This window comes from Triturus cristatus, chromosome 3_2 (assembly GCF_964204655.1).
Source record: "Triturus cristatus chromosome 3_2, aTriCri1.1, whole genome shotgun sequence".
Taxonomy (NCBI): Eukaryota; Metazoa; Chordata; class Amphibia; order Caudata; family Salamandridae; genus Triturus; species Triturus cristatus.
The window spans coordinates 581,580,425-581,599,535 of NC_140584.1; the positions used below are offsets into that span (position 1 = coordinate 581,580,425).

Here is a 19,111-nt window from a genome sequence, read left to right on the forward strand (position 1 = left end):
AATCTGGTTTGAAAGAAATCCTGAGGAGAACTCAGGCTGGAGACTCCCTAGCACAACGTGCGGTAGAAAATCTGAGGGACTGAGGCTCCTGCCAGGAAGGTTCTAGAGGGAGGTGATAGCTGATTGGCTGGCTCTAGGAGTTTGGTCCTTTTTACATAAGGACTATGATAGGCGGCTAAGGGGAGGCCCTTAGGCCTATTTTTCTCTATGTATGTCTATAGGACATTACTTTTTTATGTACCGGAGGCTCCCGTCTCGACGACGGGGAATGATTCAGGCATGTGAATCTATGAAAGACACCCCTAATACTGGATAATTCCAAGCTACCATGCTCCACATCCAGCGTTGGATGAATATCAACCACCTTAAACTCAACCCCAGCAAGACCGAGCTAGTCCTAACGGGAAAAAGCGCAATCATGTGGGGGCCCCATTTTTGGCCACCCGATTTTGGACCACCCCCCATCCCCTCTCCCTCAGTAAAAAGCCTCGGAGTCACCCTAGATACCGACCTCTCGCTTAGAAGACAGGTGGGGACTGTAATCTCTTCATGCATCTTTCAACTGAGGAAAATTAGGAAAATTGCTCCCTTACTCACCCCCCCCCCGGCCCTCATCCAGGCAGTAATAGCCCTCGTACTGTCTCGCCTTGACTTCTCTAACGCCATTTACCTTGGCCTGCCTATGTTTTTGCTCAGACGCCTTCAAATAGTGCAGAACCAGGCTGCTAGATTAATATTTCAGCAACCTAAATGGCATTCTGCCAGACCCCTTTTGGCTAAACTTCATTGGCTCCTAATTACACAACGTGCAGCTTTAAAGACCGGATGTTTAATCTTCAAGGCCCTGCACTGTAGAAACCCCAAATTTGTTAGTGACTTGATCGTGAAACATATCCCTCGTCGCAACCTACGGTCTACCACCTCCGGCTGCTTGCTACCCCTACCATCAAACTCAAACGCTAGGGGGGGCGCAGGTTTTCGTACCTAGCGCCTGGATTCTGGAACTCTCTACCCCTAGACATCAGAGCGCAGGAAAACTTAATGGGATTTAGAAAGGCCCTTAAAATATGGCTGTTTGCGCTCTCACTTGACTAGCTTCCCCGCCGCGTAACTTGCAACAATTAGCGCCATGAAACCTTCCGGTGACCGTGCGCTTTATAAATGTCTATTAACATAACATAACATAACTTACCTTCGGTAACGATGTATCTGGAAGAAACATTAGTTAGTTAGATTCCTCACCTTAAAATATCCCCAGGCGTCAGGCTGGATCCGGAAAGATTTTTTGTAGCAATACCCCTTGCGCGTCGCTAGGCGTCGTCTGCGGCTCCGCGTCCGTCGTCGGCGTCGTGCGCCGGAATGACGTCGGAGTACTTAGACGCCGCCCTCGCGCGCCGACGTCAGTTCTTGTACATAGCTTTCCGTGCCAGGAACGCAGAGCCATGCAAAAGACCGACACTGGTGCCAAAAATAAAATCTAGGGGCCTGAAAAGGATAACCTTAACTCTAGATGTCAGTTCGCAGAACGGGGAGGATGGGTGGGTGGGTGAGGAATCTAACTAATCTTCTTACAGATACATCGTTACCGAAGGTAAGTAACTTGTTCATCTGAAAGAAACACGTTAGTTAGATTCCTCACCTTAGATTAGATACCCCAGCAATATCAACCCCTGTGGAGGGTCTGCGAACCAAGATCACACCAGAAAGTCCTGGAGAACAGAACGGCCAAAGAAGCCATCTTTCCGGACTTGGCTGTCCAGGCAATAGTGCTTGGCGAACGTGTGCAGTGAGGCCCACGTCGCCGCATGACAGATGTCCTGCAAGGGACACCCCGTCCCAAAGCAGTAGTAGCCGCTGTGGCCCGAGTAGAATGGGCTCTCAGCCCAACAGGAGGGTCCTTTTTCGCCAAGGAGTAACAAACTTTTATACACAAGACGACCCACCGTGAGATGGTCCGTTTGTTTACGGCTCTCCCCTTCTTAGCACCTACGTATCCAACAAAAAGTTGGTCGTCCACCCAGAACTGTCTGGTGCGGTCCAAATAAAAGGACAGCGCACGTTTTGGGTCCAGACGGTGGAGCCTCTCTTCCTCTTTCGAATGATGCGGAGGCGGAAAGAAGGTGGGCAAAGTGACCGATTGCCCGATGTGAAAGGGGGTCACCACTTTCGCAAGAAAAGAAGGACGAGTCCGGAGGACAACCTTGTCCGGATGAACAGAAAGAAACGGGGGCTTAGATGACAGAGCCTGGAGCTCACTCACCCGTCTAGCCGAGGTGATCGCAACCAGGAAAGCAGTCTTAAGAGTCAGAAGACGAAGTGGACAATTGTGAAAGGGCTCAAAGGGAGCGCACATCAGAAAGGTCAAGACAAGATTCAAATCCCACTGAGGCATTACGAAGGGGACAGGAGGAAACATGTGAGTAATGCCTTTAAGAAAGCGAGAAACAACAGGGGACTTGAAAAGAGAAGGCTGATCAGGAAGCCGTAAGAAAGCAGAGATTGCAGAAAGATAACCTTTCAAGGTGCCCAGAGCAGAGCCCTGCTGGGCCAAAGAAAGAGTAGAACCTCAGAAAGAGGGGCGGAAAGGGGATCCACAGCCTTTGCTGTGCACCATGCCACAAATTTGTTCCACCTGCAGGCGTATACCGATTTTGTGGAGGGACGCCTGGCTGCCAGAATCACATCACAGACTTCAGGAGGCAAGTCAAATGGCATCAACTGTCGCCGCCCAATCTCCACGCATGGAGGTGGAGACTGGACAGGTTCGGTGGAGGACCGTCCCCTGCTGCTGCGACAGAAGGTCCTCCTGAAGAGGCAGTCGTATCGGAGGATCGATTGACATACTGAGTAGCTCGGGATACCAGTACCTTCGTGCCCAATCCGGAGCCACTAAGATGACTTGGGCCCGGTCGCGCCTGATCTTCTTCAGCACTCTGGGCAGAAGTGGTATAGGCAGAAAGGCGTACAACAGACCGCAACTCCACTCGCGACGAAATTCCAATGCGCAGAACTGCTGACATTGCGCGTTCTCTTCGGTGGCGAATAAATCTTACCGAGGCTCTCCCCACTGCAGAAAGAGACCTTGCGCCACGTCCGAGTTCAGACGCCATTCGTGATCCATCATGCACCGGCGGCTGAGTTTGTCCGCTCTGGCGTTCAGAGAGCCCGCCAGATGTTGAACCACCAGGATGATGCCCTGGTGTTCCAGCCATGTCCAGAGGCGCAGAGCCTCTTGACAAAGGGTCCACGACCCCACCCCGCCCTGTTTGTTGCAATACCACATGGCGGTGGTGTTGTCCGTGAACACCTGCACGACACTTCCCCGGACAGAGGGAAGGAAGGCTTTCAGTGCAAGCCGGATAGCTCTCAGCTCCAAAAGGTTGATATGGAGTTGAGACTCCGCCGGAGACCAGAGACCTCTGATCTCCGCCTCTCCCATATGGCCCCCCCATCCCAGGAGGGACGCATCCGTCACTACTACGTGCTCCGGTTGGGGTAGGGAGAGGCATCTGCCCCTGACCCAATCGTGGTCCTTGAGCCACCACTGTAACTGTTTCGCAGTGCCCTCCGAGATTAAGACATGGTCTGACAGGTTGCCTCGATGCTGTGCCCACTGAAACTTCAGGTCCCACTGCAGAGCCCGCATTCGCCACCTGGCATAATGCACCAACAGGATGCAGGAGGCCATCAGCCCCAGAAGCCGCAGCACCAACCTGACCGAAACCCAGGATAGAGGCCGGAAGATGGGAATCAGAGCCTGAATATCCCGGACCCGCTGTTCCGGAGGATAAGCCCAGAACTGCGCCAAATCGAGAACCGCTCCGATGAAGAGGAGCTTCTGGGAGGGACTCAGGTGTGACTTTGGGACGTTGATGGAGAGCCCCAGCAAATGCAGGAGGTCGGCCATAGTCTGGACACGACTTGCTGGGGCGAGCCCGCCTTCAACAGCCAGTCGCCGAGATAGGGGAAGACTGGAACCCCCAATCTGCCCAGATGAGCTGTGACCACCGCCATCACTTTCGTGAACACCCGAGGGGCACTGGTGAGGCCGAAGGGAAGCATGGTGAACTGAAAGTGCTCCTGACCCACCGTGAACCGCAGGTAACGCCGGTGGGCCGGCAGGACGGGGATGTGAAAATAGGCGTCCTGCAAGTCCAACGCTACCATCCAGTCTCCAGGGTCGAGGGCAGCCAGAACCTGAGCTAAAGTTAGCATCTTGAACCGTTCCTTCCGGAGGAAGGCGTTGACGCTCCTGAGGTCCAAGATAGGGCGTAGGCCCCCTTTGCCCTTCTTGGGAACCAGAAAGTACTGGGAATAGCAACCACGGCCTACTTCTGGACCAGGAACGCGCTCGACGGCCTCTTTGGCCAAGAGGGCCGTAACTTCCTCCCGCAGAAGATTCAAGTGATCCTCCGATATACGGTGGCACTGCGGTGGCATGGCTGGAGGGGTCGTCTCGACAGGGAGGGAGTAGCCCCTTCGGACGATTTGCAGCACCCACCTGTCCGAAGTGATGGATCACCAGTGGAGCAGGTGATGGCGAACTCTGCCGCCCACTGGCGTGGAATGGGCCTGAAAGCTCGGACTAGGAGGGCTTTGAGGCATATGCTGCCGTGGTGGATGTGGACTGACCGGCACGTTGTCCTCCTGTACCGCCACGGCGGAATCCACGTCTGCGACCGCGTGCAGGTTAGGTCTGCGGCCGGTGGCTAGGCGGACGTGAGGAGGCGCCCCTTCCTTGGCCACGAAAGGGGCGAAAGGCAGAAGTTTGCGGCCTTGGGGCCGAGAGACCCAAGGACCTGGCCGTAGCCCGGGAGTCCTTAAAACGAGCCAGCGCACAATCCGCCTTCTCACCAAAAAGGCGAGTGCCATCAAAGGGCATATCCATTAGGGAACTCTGTACATCCCCCCGAAAAAGACGTGGACCGTAGCCAGGTGCGGCGCCGGAGCGCCACCGTGATGGAAATCGCCCTACCCAGTGAGTCCGTGGTGTCTAGTCCACACAGTATGGCATGCCGTGCTGCATCTCACCCATCAGTATGCGCCTGGGAGAGACGTGTCCGGGCCTCCTCCGGACACAGGGGCAGCACGTCCTCCACCGTATCCCACAGAGAGTGGGAGAAACGGTCCAAGAGGCAAGCTGTGTTCAAAGACCGCAGGCCCAAACTCAGGGAAGAGAACAGCTTCTTTCCGAACTGTTCGAGCCTCTTGGATTTCCGATCCGGAGGGGCGGACGGGAAGGATTGGGAAGTGGAGACCTGGATAACCAGACTCTCGGGGTGGGGTGTTGGGTCAGGAAACTGGGGTCGCCCGGAGCAGGGCGGTGGCGCCGGGCCACGTTCCGATCCACAGGAGGAACTGTGGCGGGCTTGGGCCAAGCACCCTGCAGAACGTCTATGAGGGCCTCATTGAACTGCAGCAGAGGCTCAGTGGAGCTTGCTGACGGTTGAAGCACCTCTGTGAGGACGTTAGTCCTCACGGCCACAGCAGGCAGCTCCAGCCCCAGGGCTGCGGCCGCCTTGCGCAGCACCACTGAAAAAGCTGCACCTTCCTCCGAGGCCACAGTCGGAGGAGAGATGAAACCAGCGTCTGGGGAAGTGTCCAGACCACTGGCATCCCCCAGTTCGTCTGCCCAGTCCTGTGAAAGTTGGCCCTGTATGGCCAGAGGGTCCTCAGACCCCTCCCAGTCGCCTGTCATCCGATTCCTGATAAACAGGAGGAATGATCGGAGCCGGGCGGTAGATGAAACGCTCATCCATCGGCGTCAAACGGCGCCGCGCCGGGCCCGGACAGGGGCTAAACCGGGGAACGGCGTCGTCCGGAGACGGCACCGGGGGCGGAACCGGTGTCGACGGAGGAGGCGTCGTGAGGTCGACCGGCGCCGGCAGAGATCCAGGCCTGGATCCCTCGGGGACCTGCGGCGTCGGGACCGAAGTCGTCGACGGCGCCGGAGCCGCCGGCACGTGAGGTCGCCCTGTCGAGCCCGCGGGGCCCAAAGGCGCGCCGGCAGGCGTCGACGGCGGAGCCAGGCCCCTCATGGCCGAGAGCGACCGGTCCTTGGACCTCCTCCTGGACCGGGACCGTGAGCGGCGCGGAGCTGAGTGCCGAAGCTCGAGAAGCTTACGGGACCGCTCCTGCCTAGCCTTCGAGGTCAAGGCCTGACAATCGGGGCACGATTCTGCGTTGTGGTCGGCCCCCAGGTAGTAAAGGCACCGGCGATGGTGGTCCGTCACCGACATCAGTCGATGACAGGAGTCACAGGCTTTAAACCCAGGCATCCTACCGGCACCAGAGTCGAGTCGACAGAAGACCAAAAAGAGTCAAAAAAATTTAGTCAAAAATTGACTAAGCTCTTCCCGGATCGGCGCTGTCTGGCGCGGAAAAAAGAAGAACTGACGTCAGCGCGCGAGGGCGGCGTCTAAGTACTCCGACGACGTCATTCCGGCGCACGACGCAAATGACGGACGCGGAGCCGCAGACAACGCCTAGCGACGCGCAAGGGGTATTGCTACAAAAAATCTTTCCGGATCCAGCCTGACGCCTGGGGATATTCTAAGGTGAGGAATCTAACTAACGTGTTTCTTTCAGATCCCATATTCATGTGGCTACATGCTGATCTCTGCGCTGCCTGACTTGTCTACAAGAACCGAGGACTAAATTAGGGTATGCATGGGCTCTCTATTTTCTGTCAGGTACAGTTACAGCATGGAATATTAACAAATCAATTTTAGTTTACTAAAGTGAGACGGGTTGCTGAGTTTGTGGGATAGCATTCACACTGCAGGACATTGATAAATTAGTGTCAATAGAAAGATTAGGGAAATCAAAGAAGGTCTGGTGGTCTTGTAAAAATATGGCCCTCAAACTGCTTTCAACAGCTTGTCTCCAGTTGTCAAATAATCGTACTTGTTATGTAGTTTGCACCATTTTCAACACTTGCATCTATTGGTTTAGAAGGGCACCCATTCTGTCATACCTGAAGCTGAGCTCCACGGAGGAGAATGAACAACTCTTGGAGACGCATTCACAATCCGGGAACCTCCCATACAATTAATGGTTAGCAAACAGCGGTATAAATGTAAGAATTACCCTAATGATGGACATGAGTTTTAGATGAAAGTTCTGTGAGGCTGCAGTTGTCTTAGACAAATTCAGAGTAGCGACGTGCATTTTCCACAGCATTATATGAACGTTATGCAACCAATGTTCTACTCTGCACTAGGAAGGGAGATATATAGCCCATGCTCTACTTTTACACCAATGCATGATTTTGCCACTATGTTACATTATAATTTCACTGTTGCATATTGATTGCAAAATAGCTACAATGTACGATTGAAACAGCCACATCAGAACATGATTGCCCCACTGCTAGTCATGCCGCTATATTGCAATCACTGTGGATTACACTTTTTTGTAGCTATTGCAGTCATTTTATCGTTACCACTCTACTATACAACATCATCCCATGAACACACTAGACTACTGATTTACAAGTATTGATTTGATACCTCTTCGGATACTGATACACAAACCAAATCGGCCATGACCTGAGCATTTAGACAACAGACAATGCCCTGGTTGCTGCCTTCCAACAGAGAGACACTCTATAATGGAGAAGCAGACTTCTGTACAGCCGGGCTTAATCACAGCACTCGCACTCCATGAAGTTGACGTTACACTGCCATTTGTGCTGCACTGTCTCTTTGAGTCGTTAAAAGTTTGTTTCATCTCCAAGCCTGAAGCCATCCCTCAAATCCTTGGGCACCAGCAAGGCAGAGCCTCATGTCTCGAGAGCAGCATTCTCAGGCAGGCGGAACCCAGCGCGAGCTGCATTCACAGGCAGTGTGTGGGTATTAATTATCTCTATGTCAATTAGTGCCATGCATTGGTGAACCAACACAACCTGCTCGCTGGCACCGAAGTCTAGACTGGAGGGCTTCTGGTCTAATTTAGCATTTTTATCAGGAGCCAATTTTAAATGAAAGACAATATTCTCTGGAGCTCGAAGAGGTCTGTGTATCAGTCTCCTACTGAATATCTGGCAAGAGACAGAATGCACCCAGTCACCACAAGCCGCCACAACAAACAAGCTGAGAAGATTGGCGTGTTACTGTTAATCACAACACAATATTTCTGTGATGCATTATGAAATGGAATGTGGATAGGATGCCAGGATGGTGCACTGTACCTGATTGCCAAGGAAGAACTAGAACGAGAGAAGAGGAAGGAAAAAAATAACAGGTGAACGTTAACAGGTTGTCCATGGAAACGAATAGGGAACAAAACACCACATGTTGTAAAGGATCCTGTGAACCCGTAGAAGTAAAAGGACCCTACAGACAAGGCTGCAGCAGTATTGTTCTTTTCTTTTTATCAAAGCACCTTCAGGGGTCCCTCCCACTCAGTTCCCTTTTCACTGATTTGTCCAAACACCCTGTGCACGGAGGTTCAGATAGGCGTCTAGTGTAAGGAAGAGGTTTCCATTTCTGGTGACAACCATCAAATCAGTGATCATTTCCAGGGGAGTATGAATTTCAGACAGAAACAAGCCCCTGTGAAACTGGGTCAGGCAGTCATCTTTTAGGGAGTAGATAAGTGTTCAATATATGCACCCCAATACACACTCCTTACCCGGTACTTGTTCTCTCCAATCTGCTCCACTTGAAACCTCTTTGCACACTTGCACTGCGCCACTTGCCGTGTGACCTGTGGGATTAGAGAAGTGAAAACCTTTCAGAAGGATGCTTGCTAACTGTTCACACATTTGCATCTTCAACAACATCAAAAGCTGATGTGCTCAAGTACTCTTCTGTGCTACTCTTTTCAACCTCCTCTAAGAATTCATAGTCTGCAACATAAGACCGAGGAGCAGGGCTGTTAAGCTGCCAACACAACTTTGGTGCTAATGTCCTAATGGTGCAAATTGAGCTGAGTGAGAAAAGCTACACACACCCTCTGTACCTTTTGGAAGACCCAGGGCAGAATGATGGTCAAAACATCAAATGGCATCACCAATGTGCAGAATTCCAAACCATGTTTAACCACGGCTTAATATTTCTTATAAAAACAATTGTAAACATCTTTTTACTAAGCCTTAAGTTATACATACAAAATGTTACTGAAATCGTCAGAGGATCGATAATGTTCTTCAAGAATTGATTTCTTGTTTCTTTATGACCAGGTTAACACTTATTTACATTCATTGTGATGGCTTGATACAGATTCAAAACCATAAATACTGTGGTTAATAATAATTAATTGTTGTAGGTCTACAAATTCTGGTATTGGCGATTCCTGAAATGCTTTCAGATTTTGCACATTATTAGTGTTCCTAATTGTTTGTGCCATATTGACCAGCCTAGCGTCACACAACGAACAAGCTACTTACCTTCAGTAACGCCTTATCTGGTACAGACTATCTAGCTGCAGATTCCTTACCTTTAAATTTCCCAGGCGTCAGACTGGATCTGGAATATTTTACGGGCAGTACCCCTGCATGCCGGTAGGTGGAGTCGATCGGCTCCACATTTGTCGTCGTCCGCGCTGAAGTAACGTAGAGGTACCTATATAGGCGCCACCCATATGTGCTGACATAAGTTACTTTTTCACAACTTTCCACACCAGAAGCACAGAGCCATGGACTGCACTGACACTGGTGTTTCAAAACCATGGCCCTGAAAGGACTCAACCCTCACCCTAGAAATCTGCAGAGATGGGTGGGACGGTAAGGAATCTGAGGCTAGATATAGTCTCTAACAGATAGGTAAGTAACTTGTTCATCTGATAGAGACTTCTAGCTGAAGATTTCTTACCTTTGAATAGATACCCAAACAATACGATACTAGGAGGAGGGGCTGCGGACACATTTAAACTAGGAAGCCCTGCAGGATCGAACAGGCAAAGTGTCCATCATTTCGGACCTAAGTGTGCAGGCAATAATGTTTAGTAAACGTGTGCAGGACTGCCCACGTTGCTGCTTGACATATTTCCAGGACCAAAAGTCCATGTGCTAATGCAGTGGTGGCAGCTTTAGCTCTTGTGGAATGAGCATGTAAGCCTTGAGGACGACGCTGCTTCATTGCCAGTGCGTAGCAGATCTTGATGCAGAGTACAACCCACCAAGAGATGGTGTGCTTCTGCACCGCCCGACCTTTCTTTGCACCAACATACCCCATGAAGAGTTGGTTGTCCACCCGGAACTCTCAGGTGCAGTCAAGGTAGAACAACAATGCTCTTCTTGAGTCCAGCTGGTGGAGTCGCTCCCCTTTCTTGGAAGAATGTGGAGGAGCATAAAAGGTGGGCAAATGGTGTGACCGCTTTTGGCAAGAAAGAGGCCCTAGTGCGAGGCACCGCTTTGTCAGGGTAAACCAAGATAAAGGGAGGCTTGAATGACAAAGCCTACAGCTCGCTCACCATCCAAGCAGATGTAATTGCAACGAGTAAGGCTGCTTTAATTGTAAGAAGCTGGAGAGGACAACTGTGAAGAGACTGGAAAGTAGCACACATCAAGAATGTGAGGCCCAAACTAAGGTCCCACTGAGAAATAATTAAAGAATGGGTGGAACATATGTCCAAGGCCCTTCAAAAGTACGAGTTACTAACCTTCGGTAACGATGTATCTGGTAGAGACGCTGTCTAGCCGCAGATTCCTTAACTTAGAATACCCCCAGGCGTGAGACTGGATCCGAAAAAATTTAGCAGCAGCACCTCTGCGCGCCGGGGGACGTCGCCACACGACCCCACCCTGACGTCGTCCACGTACGTAACGTCAGCGAGGTCATATAAGTCCCTCCCGGCGTGCTGACGTGAGTTTTCTTCGGAGAAAGATTTCCGCGGCACAACGCGGAGCCACCAACCAGAAACTGTGAAAGAATGGGAACAGTGTGCAATGGATGAAAAATCCGTGAATAAAGGAGGAGGATGGTGGGAGACACCATCTGAAAGACAGAATAGACACTGCCTACACATATAAGTGGAAGCCGAGAGAAAAAGCCCCGCAAGCGAAACGGAAGCCCTTATCTCGAAAAAAGAAACAGACTAATAGTGCCATGTGGAACTGTGCCGTCCACTAAGAATGGAACACAGAAAGAACAACAGTTCACTGTAGGAAAGAATGAGAAGACTGGCCCTTCCCCCCTAAAAACAGAGGTAGGAAACAGAGCACAACAGACCCTCAAAGAGGATAACCACAAGGAGCCCAGGACCCCGAGGTAGTAGAGCAGGCGGAAGGGAAGGGAACTGGAGAGGAAAATGAATATCCTTGCAAATCAAAGGCACCATATAACAGAAAGAAGCCCCCAGCAGAGGCGAACTGTATATGAAAGCACCCAGGGGAGTGCAACAATCTGAAACCCTTTGAGATATAACCCAATGGCAACCGAAGAGGCCAGTGGAAAACACCACTAGACAAGGTCCTCGCAGAACGGGGAGGCCAGGTGGGCGTTAAGGAATCTGCGGCTAGACAACGTCTCCAACCGATACATTGTTTCCGAAGGTAAGTAACTCGTACATCTGATAGAGACATCTAGCCGCAGATTCCTTAACTTAGAATAGATACCACAGCCATACCCCAAGGGGGGGGCGGGTCTGCGTCAGGACAACAGAAAGCGCCAAGCATTTGATCCGGCAACAGAGTGACGGATAAGGGGGGGGAAGCTGTGGCAGAACAGCCCGACAGCAACCCCAACAGCACGAAGGGCAGAAGTCACAGGATAGAAGAAATCCGAAAAACATGCCAGAACGGCGCCACACCATACCCGTATTAAAAAATGACAGGTAGAACGGCATGGGCCCTACACCAGAGCAAGGGAATAGAGAGAGAGGAAGAAGGATCATTCCCTGCTGAATGGCGCACGTTAAGTGCATTGACCCAAGCTTGAAAAGAACTCGAAGAGATGTAACCAGCGCCTAACAGACTAACCTACAGAAGGAAGCCGAAAGAGCCGGTGGTAAGAGCCCAAAGGCAAGAGGCAGAACCTGAGCAATGTGTAGGGAAAAACCAAGCAGGACAAGAAGCATGCCAAGTGCACACCCAACCCCAAAAGGGGTAAGGAGGGACAATTGCACCAATCTCCGACCACCGAAGCATGTAGAATATTTCGCCGGAAAAAGGCCAAAGAGACCTTAAAGTAGCTTACACAGGAACAGAAGAGTGCCCGACCGGGCAGCATAAGGCCAAAGTGAGTAATAACCCACAACATAGACTTGTAGACAGTAATCAATGACCACTGCCATCAAAAGAACTGTCCCGCAGGCGTAGCTGCAACAAGAGTAGGCATATCCGAAGGAAAAGCCCAAAAAGCACCACGGTAACGAAAGGTGGGAAAAGTCTCAGAATCCAAGACCAACACTCTAGAAAGACACTTACAGCGTCGAACAACAAAAAGGGAGCATATGTCAATTTAGAAAACCACTCCAGTAAGCAGAAGCAAGGAGGAAGCCATGGCTAACTTGCAACAACTCAGAAAAGCCCCCCCACACATGGAGATATTGGGCCAGACGTCACAGCCTCGACAAGAGGTAGCTACGTAGGAAGAGAATACCAAGGCAACCGGCATGAAGACATAAATGTATAAACATACAATTATGTAGAGACAGAACGAGCCAGGAGCATGAATATGTATATACCGGACCATACCTAGAACAGTAAGGGCAGGTAGGAGCCGTTTTGGAAGAGGAGACCATGAAACCTCCAAAGGTGGTGGGTGACCATGGCGAAAGCAGATGGCACCAGGGAAAAACATAGAACACCGTACAACGGACCACGAAGCGATGCATGCAGCCCACATGACCCTCAGGCCCAGCAGAGATAAGCAAGACTATATAATAGCATACAAGTAACCCATATGGAGTATGTATACCCCAAACAACGGGGGGACACCTCTTAGGGCAAGAAGCCAGGCCAAAAGAATGCAGTAACGAACCGAACCCTTGAGCTGACTCAGAGCCGTGATAACAGCACCGAGCCAAGCCACCGGCTGAATACCACAGTCAGTGGACTCAGCAACCTTTGGAACACGGCCACAAAAGGCCAACAGGCAGCTGAAAGCAAAAACGCATCCAAGGGATGCCAATAAAAGGGTAAGCACCCTTGACCACAGAAAAAAGAAGACGTAAGGCTCACTGCCCAATGGTAAACACAGAGAGCATCTAAGGATGCAAAATGAAAAAGTACCATAGAAGACAGGCCCAAAAGGGCCTAAGTGGGAGGACGAAAGCCCGCCTGGAGCTGGCGAACCGCCGACTCAGCGTGAGCATCAAAGAGCAAAACCCCATCAAAGGGTAAGTCAACCAATCGCTCCCAGATATTTTCAGAGAAGACGCTATCTCGGAACCAGCGTGACGCCTTAAGGCAACAGAGCTCGCCATAGCTCGGCCCAAGGAATCCGCAGTATCTAAGGCTGAACGGATTGTGAAGTCGGCAAGGTCACAGCCATCCCGGATGAGGCGAAGGAGATCAACGCGAGCACCTTCAGAGGTGGCAGTATGCATAGACTCTGCAGAGTCCCACAGGGCAGAGGTAGCCCGAGCCAAAACACACACTGTATTTAAGGACCGTAGGGCAGCACTAGTGGATGCAAAGACGTTCCTACCCCATTACTCAAGCCACCTGGACTCCCGAGAGGGAGGATGCGTTAGAGGGGGCATAGAAGGAAAGGCAGTCTGCAACACGAACCCCTGCACATCAGGGTGCACAAAAAGACAGGCCGGATCATGCCGATCTGGACGGTGGCGGTGAAAAACTGAACAAGCCACCGGGTTACCTGACGCAGGTTGGACCCAGGTACCCAAGAGGGCATCATAAAGGGAAGCCTCAAAAGGCAAAAGCGGCTCCATATTTCCAGACCCACGTTGGAGGACCGCAAGCAAGGGTTCGACAGACATAGGGGTAGAGGGGGGTTGCATATTTAAAATGGGGGTAGCCAAAGAGACCACTCTCAAAAAAGGCGCACCAGCCTCGGTAGCCCTCCGTGGACGGAAAAACAGCTCATCAGTGGGGGAGGGTTGTAAACTGACACTCCCAAGACATTGAGGTTGCGCCCAATGCTCCACGGAAGGATGCCCCACGGAAGAGTGAGGATCCTGACGGGGCTCCTGGGGAGCTGAACAGCCTGCCGGATCTGGGCGCTACTGAGGAGGCTCCACAAATTCCAAGGGGGGCACTGGCAACACTAATTCCGGTCAACACTGGCACCAAAAGTATGACAAACTCCCCCTCAGAAGAAGAGGGTGCCAGGGCCGGCGAGGCAATCTTCCGACGCCGTCCCGGCAGGCGAGCCTCTGGTGCCGGGACAGCGCCGACCCCGGCTCTGGGCAGGTGGCCGCCTGCCAGGAAGGCTGGGGTGTGCTCAAGTCAGGGCTATGAGCACCGGCAACCAGCTGCGGCACCAAAGGGAGACCGGCACGGCAGAGGTGCCGTGAGCCGAAGAGGGTTGACCCAGCTCCATGTGGAGCGTAGAGGGGGACCCACCTGGGCCGCGCCCTAACGACACCACATCTCCGACATTCCTGGGAGGCAAGGGCTCAAGAGGCACCGGGGGCGAACCCGCCGGCGAGGCCGTTGGAGACCCCACAAGAAGCGGAGGTCCCGAGGATGCCCCAGGAACAGGAGAGAACCCAAAGGAGGCCTGCAAAGCCGTAGCATAGGCCTCTATTTGGGCCCGAGTCGCCCCTGCACCCGGAAAGGGCGGATAGAAGGGGGGGGCGACAGTCGGGAGCGCACGTCCGGAAACCAGCACCCCTGCCAACAGAAGAAGGTGAGGTCGAAGACCTAGGCGACAAGCGCCTTGACTTACCAAGTGGCCCCAGACGGCGATTGACGACGGAACCGAACAGAGGAGGGACCTGCAGTCGATGACGTGGCCGGGGGGCGAGACGACTCCGACCGGGACAGTCATGCCGAAAGAAGCTTCATACGGCGCTCCTGTCGAGACTTCGGTTTCAGACGCTGGCAGGCGTCACAGTCCGTGGAGTCATGGTGCGAGCCCAGACACCACATACAAATAAGATGCGGGTCAGTCGCAAACATTTGCCGCGAACAGGAATTACAAGATTTAAAGCCCGAAGGCATCGCACACTGTTCTTGACACAAGGCATCGAAAATGAGGCCTGAAAACAGGCCAGAGGAGCTCACTCCGGATCCGCGTTGCACGCGGAAAAGAAGGAAACTGACGTCAGTGCGCCGGGAGGGACTTATATGAACTTGCTGACGTCACGTACGTGGATGACATCAGGGCGGGGTCGTGTGGTGCCGTCCCCCGGCGCGCAGAGGTGCTGCTGAAAAACATTTCCGGATCCAGTCTCACGCCTGGGGATATTCTAAGATAAGGAATCTGCGATTAGATGTCTCTATCAGATATTTGAGCCACCGAATCCTAAAGGGCATGCAGACAGCTGGAATTGACTGATCTCAAAGCAAGGTTAATGGAAGATAAAATAATTTTGCCAAAAGTCTCTGGACTCATGGCTAAGAGGAGTGGTAGGAAAAGCTTATGGGTTGACCCTACTTGTGGATGCCTGTACCACTAGATTCTCCGAAGTAGGGTGTTGTACCAGGAAGACAGGGTCGCCAGTGATAGGCGGCTCTGAACAGGGCTTGGCCTGGGAGCCCAGAGGGTGTCCATGCCTTACTGAAAGGCAAGAGAAGCTCAGTAGGAGCCCGCCTAGGCTGCAAAACCGTCATTAACATGTTTGTTTAGACTTCCATGATCGGATATTTCAAATCTAGCACCTCAGTCGCCCTTTGCACGACTATGGCGAACAAGACGGTTTCCTCTGTGGCAGGACCTGACGTAGACTAGGCCATTATAAATAGAGGTGTGAAGCCCACTGGTATCCAAAAGCTTTTCTTACCAATGGTCTTCCTCATATTGGAGAACATAATTGCTCCCCTCATCACAGTTATCATTCTTGGAGTGTGTTCCAAAAAGATTATGTAGTCTGTGCCCTACCATGTAGTTAGGGCAAGATGTCAGAGAGGTCGTCAAGCAGTGCACGCCAGGCGCAACTTCACTGAGGTGGATTTAATTGGAAATATTAGAAAAACATCGATGGAGAAATGACCTTATGTCTGATCACCCCAACATCCGTGGGATAGTCATCGATGAGCACATCTGACTGCAAGAAATGTATCACACCTTCCTTTAGCTCTTCTTTCTGTAAGGTGTTCCAGCATCTACGTCCAAATCGAGACGCAGGCCTTAAACTCCTAGAGACGCTTGTGACCTCTATTTAGATCAGATAGTTTCAAGGCAACCTTCCCCACATGCTGGGTCTTTAAGTGTACTACTTTCTCATTCATGCCGAACCACATGCACATGGCTTCCAATTTACTTTGCACCCATGATATTGTCTTGATGATAAAAGTGGCTGCCTCCAATCCCTTTATTACTGCAATGAGAAAGTGTTCTCAGTGAGACATTTACAGTTCTGCTGCATATACATCCAGATCGCTGTCACTTCTCGTAACGGGTGGTTGCAGCTGAAATTGTTTTTTTTGATCAGTTTTTTACTCCTCACCTCAAAGGGAGTCCAATCAAAATACAGAACTGAAGACCCCAGGATCATTCTTGTCACTACACCCCTAAAAAACACAAATTACAACACTGCTTCCAGTTTCCCACCTTGTCCTGAACAGTCCCTGCTCTACAATCATGAAGACTGCTGCATAAATCTTAATTACTACCTTTTTCTTGCAGCTTTAACTCATTCAACCATACTTTAACTATGTCATCCCAGAATCTGGAACAAGTGCTTTCTTCAATGGTATTTAAGGGATCACAAGAGACATTAACTATTATTGTAATGCCTGTTCCCCCTTACAGGCCAATCTAGAGTTGTGGCATGACTTGCCATGACTTTCTTGACTGACTCACCTCATCTTCAATTTTGTCAGCATCAGTAGTTGGACGGTACGCATCCTTATTTGGGTGGAGTGCTGCTACAAACTCGTAATAGTCGATGTAGCCATCCCCATCACGGTCAAAGATGTCCGCTACAGCTGTCATCTCCAGTTTAGTGGTGGGAAACTCTGCAGTGAGAGACTTCAGTCACATTGGAGCAAAAGAAAAGGAACAATGCCTGACGTAGTATTAGGAAGCAGCAAGGCAGGCTTACAATCAGGAACAACCTAGCTATAAATACTTATAACCAGTTACACAGGCACACTTACAGATAGTCAAATCTACATACAACCAGTCTCAACAGATTTACAAACAGACAAGTAGGCATATGTAAAACTCATGACCCAGAGAAAGATGCAATCAAGATACAGCTGTGTGTTGGTGGGTGGGGGAGGGTGGAACCCTGAGGAGATCCAGGGGTCATTTTAGCCATATTCCTCCTCTTTGGATCGGAGCTGTGCTCCTCCCACGCGACTCGTGCTTATAAAGTGCTCTAGCCCCCCACTATTTCTGGCTGCCTCTGAGTTCAAGAAGTTGTGAGGGATCAATCACAGTGTAACCCCCTCCTGCCACCTACAGTGCTTTGTGAAGGAAGAAGATGGTGAGATTCCTTTAGCTGTTGCTTCTCTCTACTGCCTGCTATGGCTGCCTGGATAGGCAGGATGTGGTGTGGGCTCTTCCAAACTAATACATACAGTTGCGGTGTATGAAAGCAAGAGACTGTATGGCCTCAAAGACCTCTGGCAAAAACTCTCTGGTCACCCCATAGGCCCAGAACTTTGATGGAAGTAGGCCATTTGACTCCCTCTAAACAACACTACAGCATCTCCACACCAGCTCTACTGGATTATGTGTCTTGGAAATAGCTTGTGTGTCTGGGACTGGGAGTGAGTTACTCTAGTGTGTGCGTACAAGTGTATGGAATATCCAGTTTGAAATGTATTCTTTTCTCTCGCTCCCTGCCTTTCTCTTCCAATCGCCAATCACTCCTTAAGCGGCAAAAGTCAAGTTTAAAATAACTGGCGCTCGGTTAAATCACAAAACAATTCTCTGGAAGGCCTTTGAAATGAGTGACCCATCTGCTGAATCAAGTTTCCTCAACAAGCTGCAGAAGTGTGATTCAAGATCAAGTGATACCCTCACCCTTATGCTTCCTGCCAACTACTGAGAGATTGAAGCAGCAGACGTTCAAAGCACATTGTATCCATTTTCAAGTACTAGGTTGAAGGATGTAAAAGAAGTACAGATCGAGAGGAAGTATGATGAAGGCGGAAGTATGATGAACAGTGGACAGAAGGAGCATGATGGAGGCAGAAGACGAAAAGGCAAGTTGGAGGAAGAGCGTACAGGGAGAAGAGGCTGAGAGACAGAAACTGCATACAGAAAAAGGCAAGTGAGGATACGGGGCAGTCAGAGTATGGTGGGGAAGAACTGGAGTATAGTGCAAGATAAGAGGGGGAGTGAAGTATAGTAAAGAAGGTGTGCGAGAAGTATAAGAGAACATGCAGCAGGACCATGAAACCAAGTAGGCTAGCGGGACAGGGAGTACGAGTAAAGAATAGTGTGAGCAGGCAGGGAGTTTCATTGTGTTTTTAGAGGAATTGTAGGCTCAAGAGATGGGAGTGGAAAAGGAGATTTTTTTTACATGAGCAAAAGAGAAGCAAACTCATGTAAGGGTAGACACTTACTGGATGCCAAGATCCCATCAATGAATTCCTGCCGTGTAATCTTCCCATCCTGGTCTTTGTCGATCCGCCGGAAAAAGTCCATGACACGTGATTTCTTGTGGTTCATCCACCTCATGTATTTCTTTCGCCACACGTCAAAGTCGAAGTTTGCAAATTCCTTCAACTGAAAGAAAATTCTTCAGACTTTAGAAAAGGAAGCATGCAAAGATGACTGATACACAAGGTGTCCACAGCACATGTCCGACGACCGCCTGGAAGGAAGACATCTGTACCTCAGATCCACAGAAATCTATGGACAAGGGTATTACAGAGGGGGCAAAGAACAAACAATCTGAAGGAAGAGGCACACCTTTGCAGACAAAAGCTTCTAACTATATCAAAGAAATTGGTAGGGCATTAAATTACAAAGACAGACCATAAATAAAATCAGATGGAATCAGGGGCAACATGACATTTCACCAATAATTCCATGAACTGTCCAATAATACTGAAAAGTGTTGCAAGTTATCATGCTTTTGG

At 50.7% G+C, this 19,111-nt stretch overlaps 1 protein-coding gene across 5 annotated transcripts in view; it reads right to left on the minus strand.

The window, feature by feature from the left end:
- MACF1 (microtubule actin crosslinking factor 1) overlaps positions 1 to 19,111 on the minus strand; it is a 1,146,281-nt gene that overhangs the window by 61,224 nt on the left and 1,065,946 nt on the right. For all 5 annotated transcript variants that reach the window (XM_085648361.1, XM_085648360.1, XM_085648359.1 and 2 more), the window contains 4 exons: positions 18,593 to 18,755; positions 16,878 to 17,032; positions 8,635 to 8,709; positions 8,192 to 8,209 (listed from right to left, as the gene is read on the minus strand). In XM_085648361.1, the coding sequence (XP_085504487.1) occupies positions 8,192 to 8,209; positions 8,635 to 8,709; positions 16,878 to 17,032; positions 18,593 to 18,755 (411 nt within the window). The remainder of the gene's footprint in view (positions 1 to 8,191; positions 8,210 to 8,634; positions 8,710 to 16,877; positions 17,033 to 18,592; positions 18,756 to 19,111) is intronic.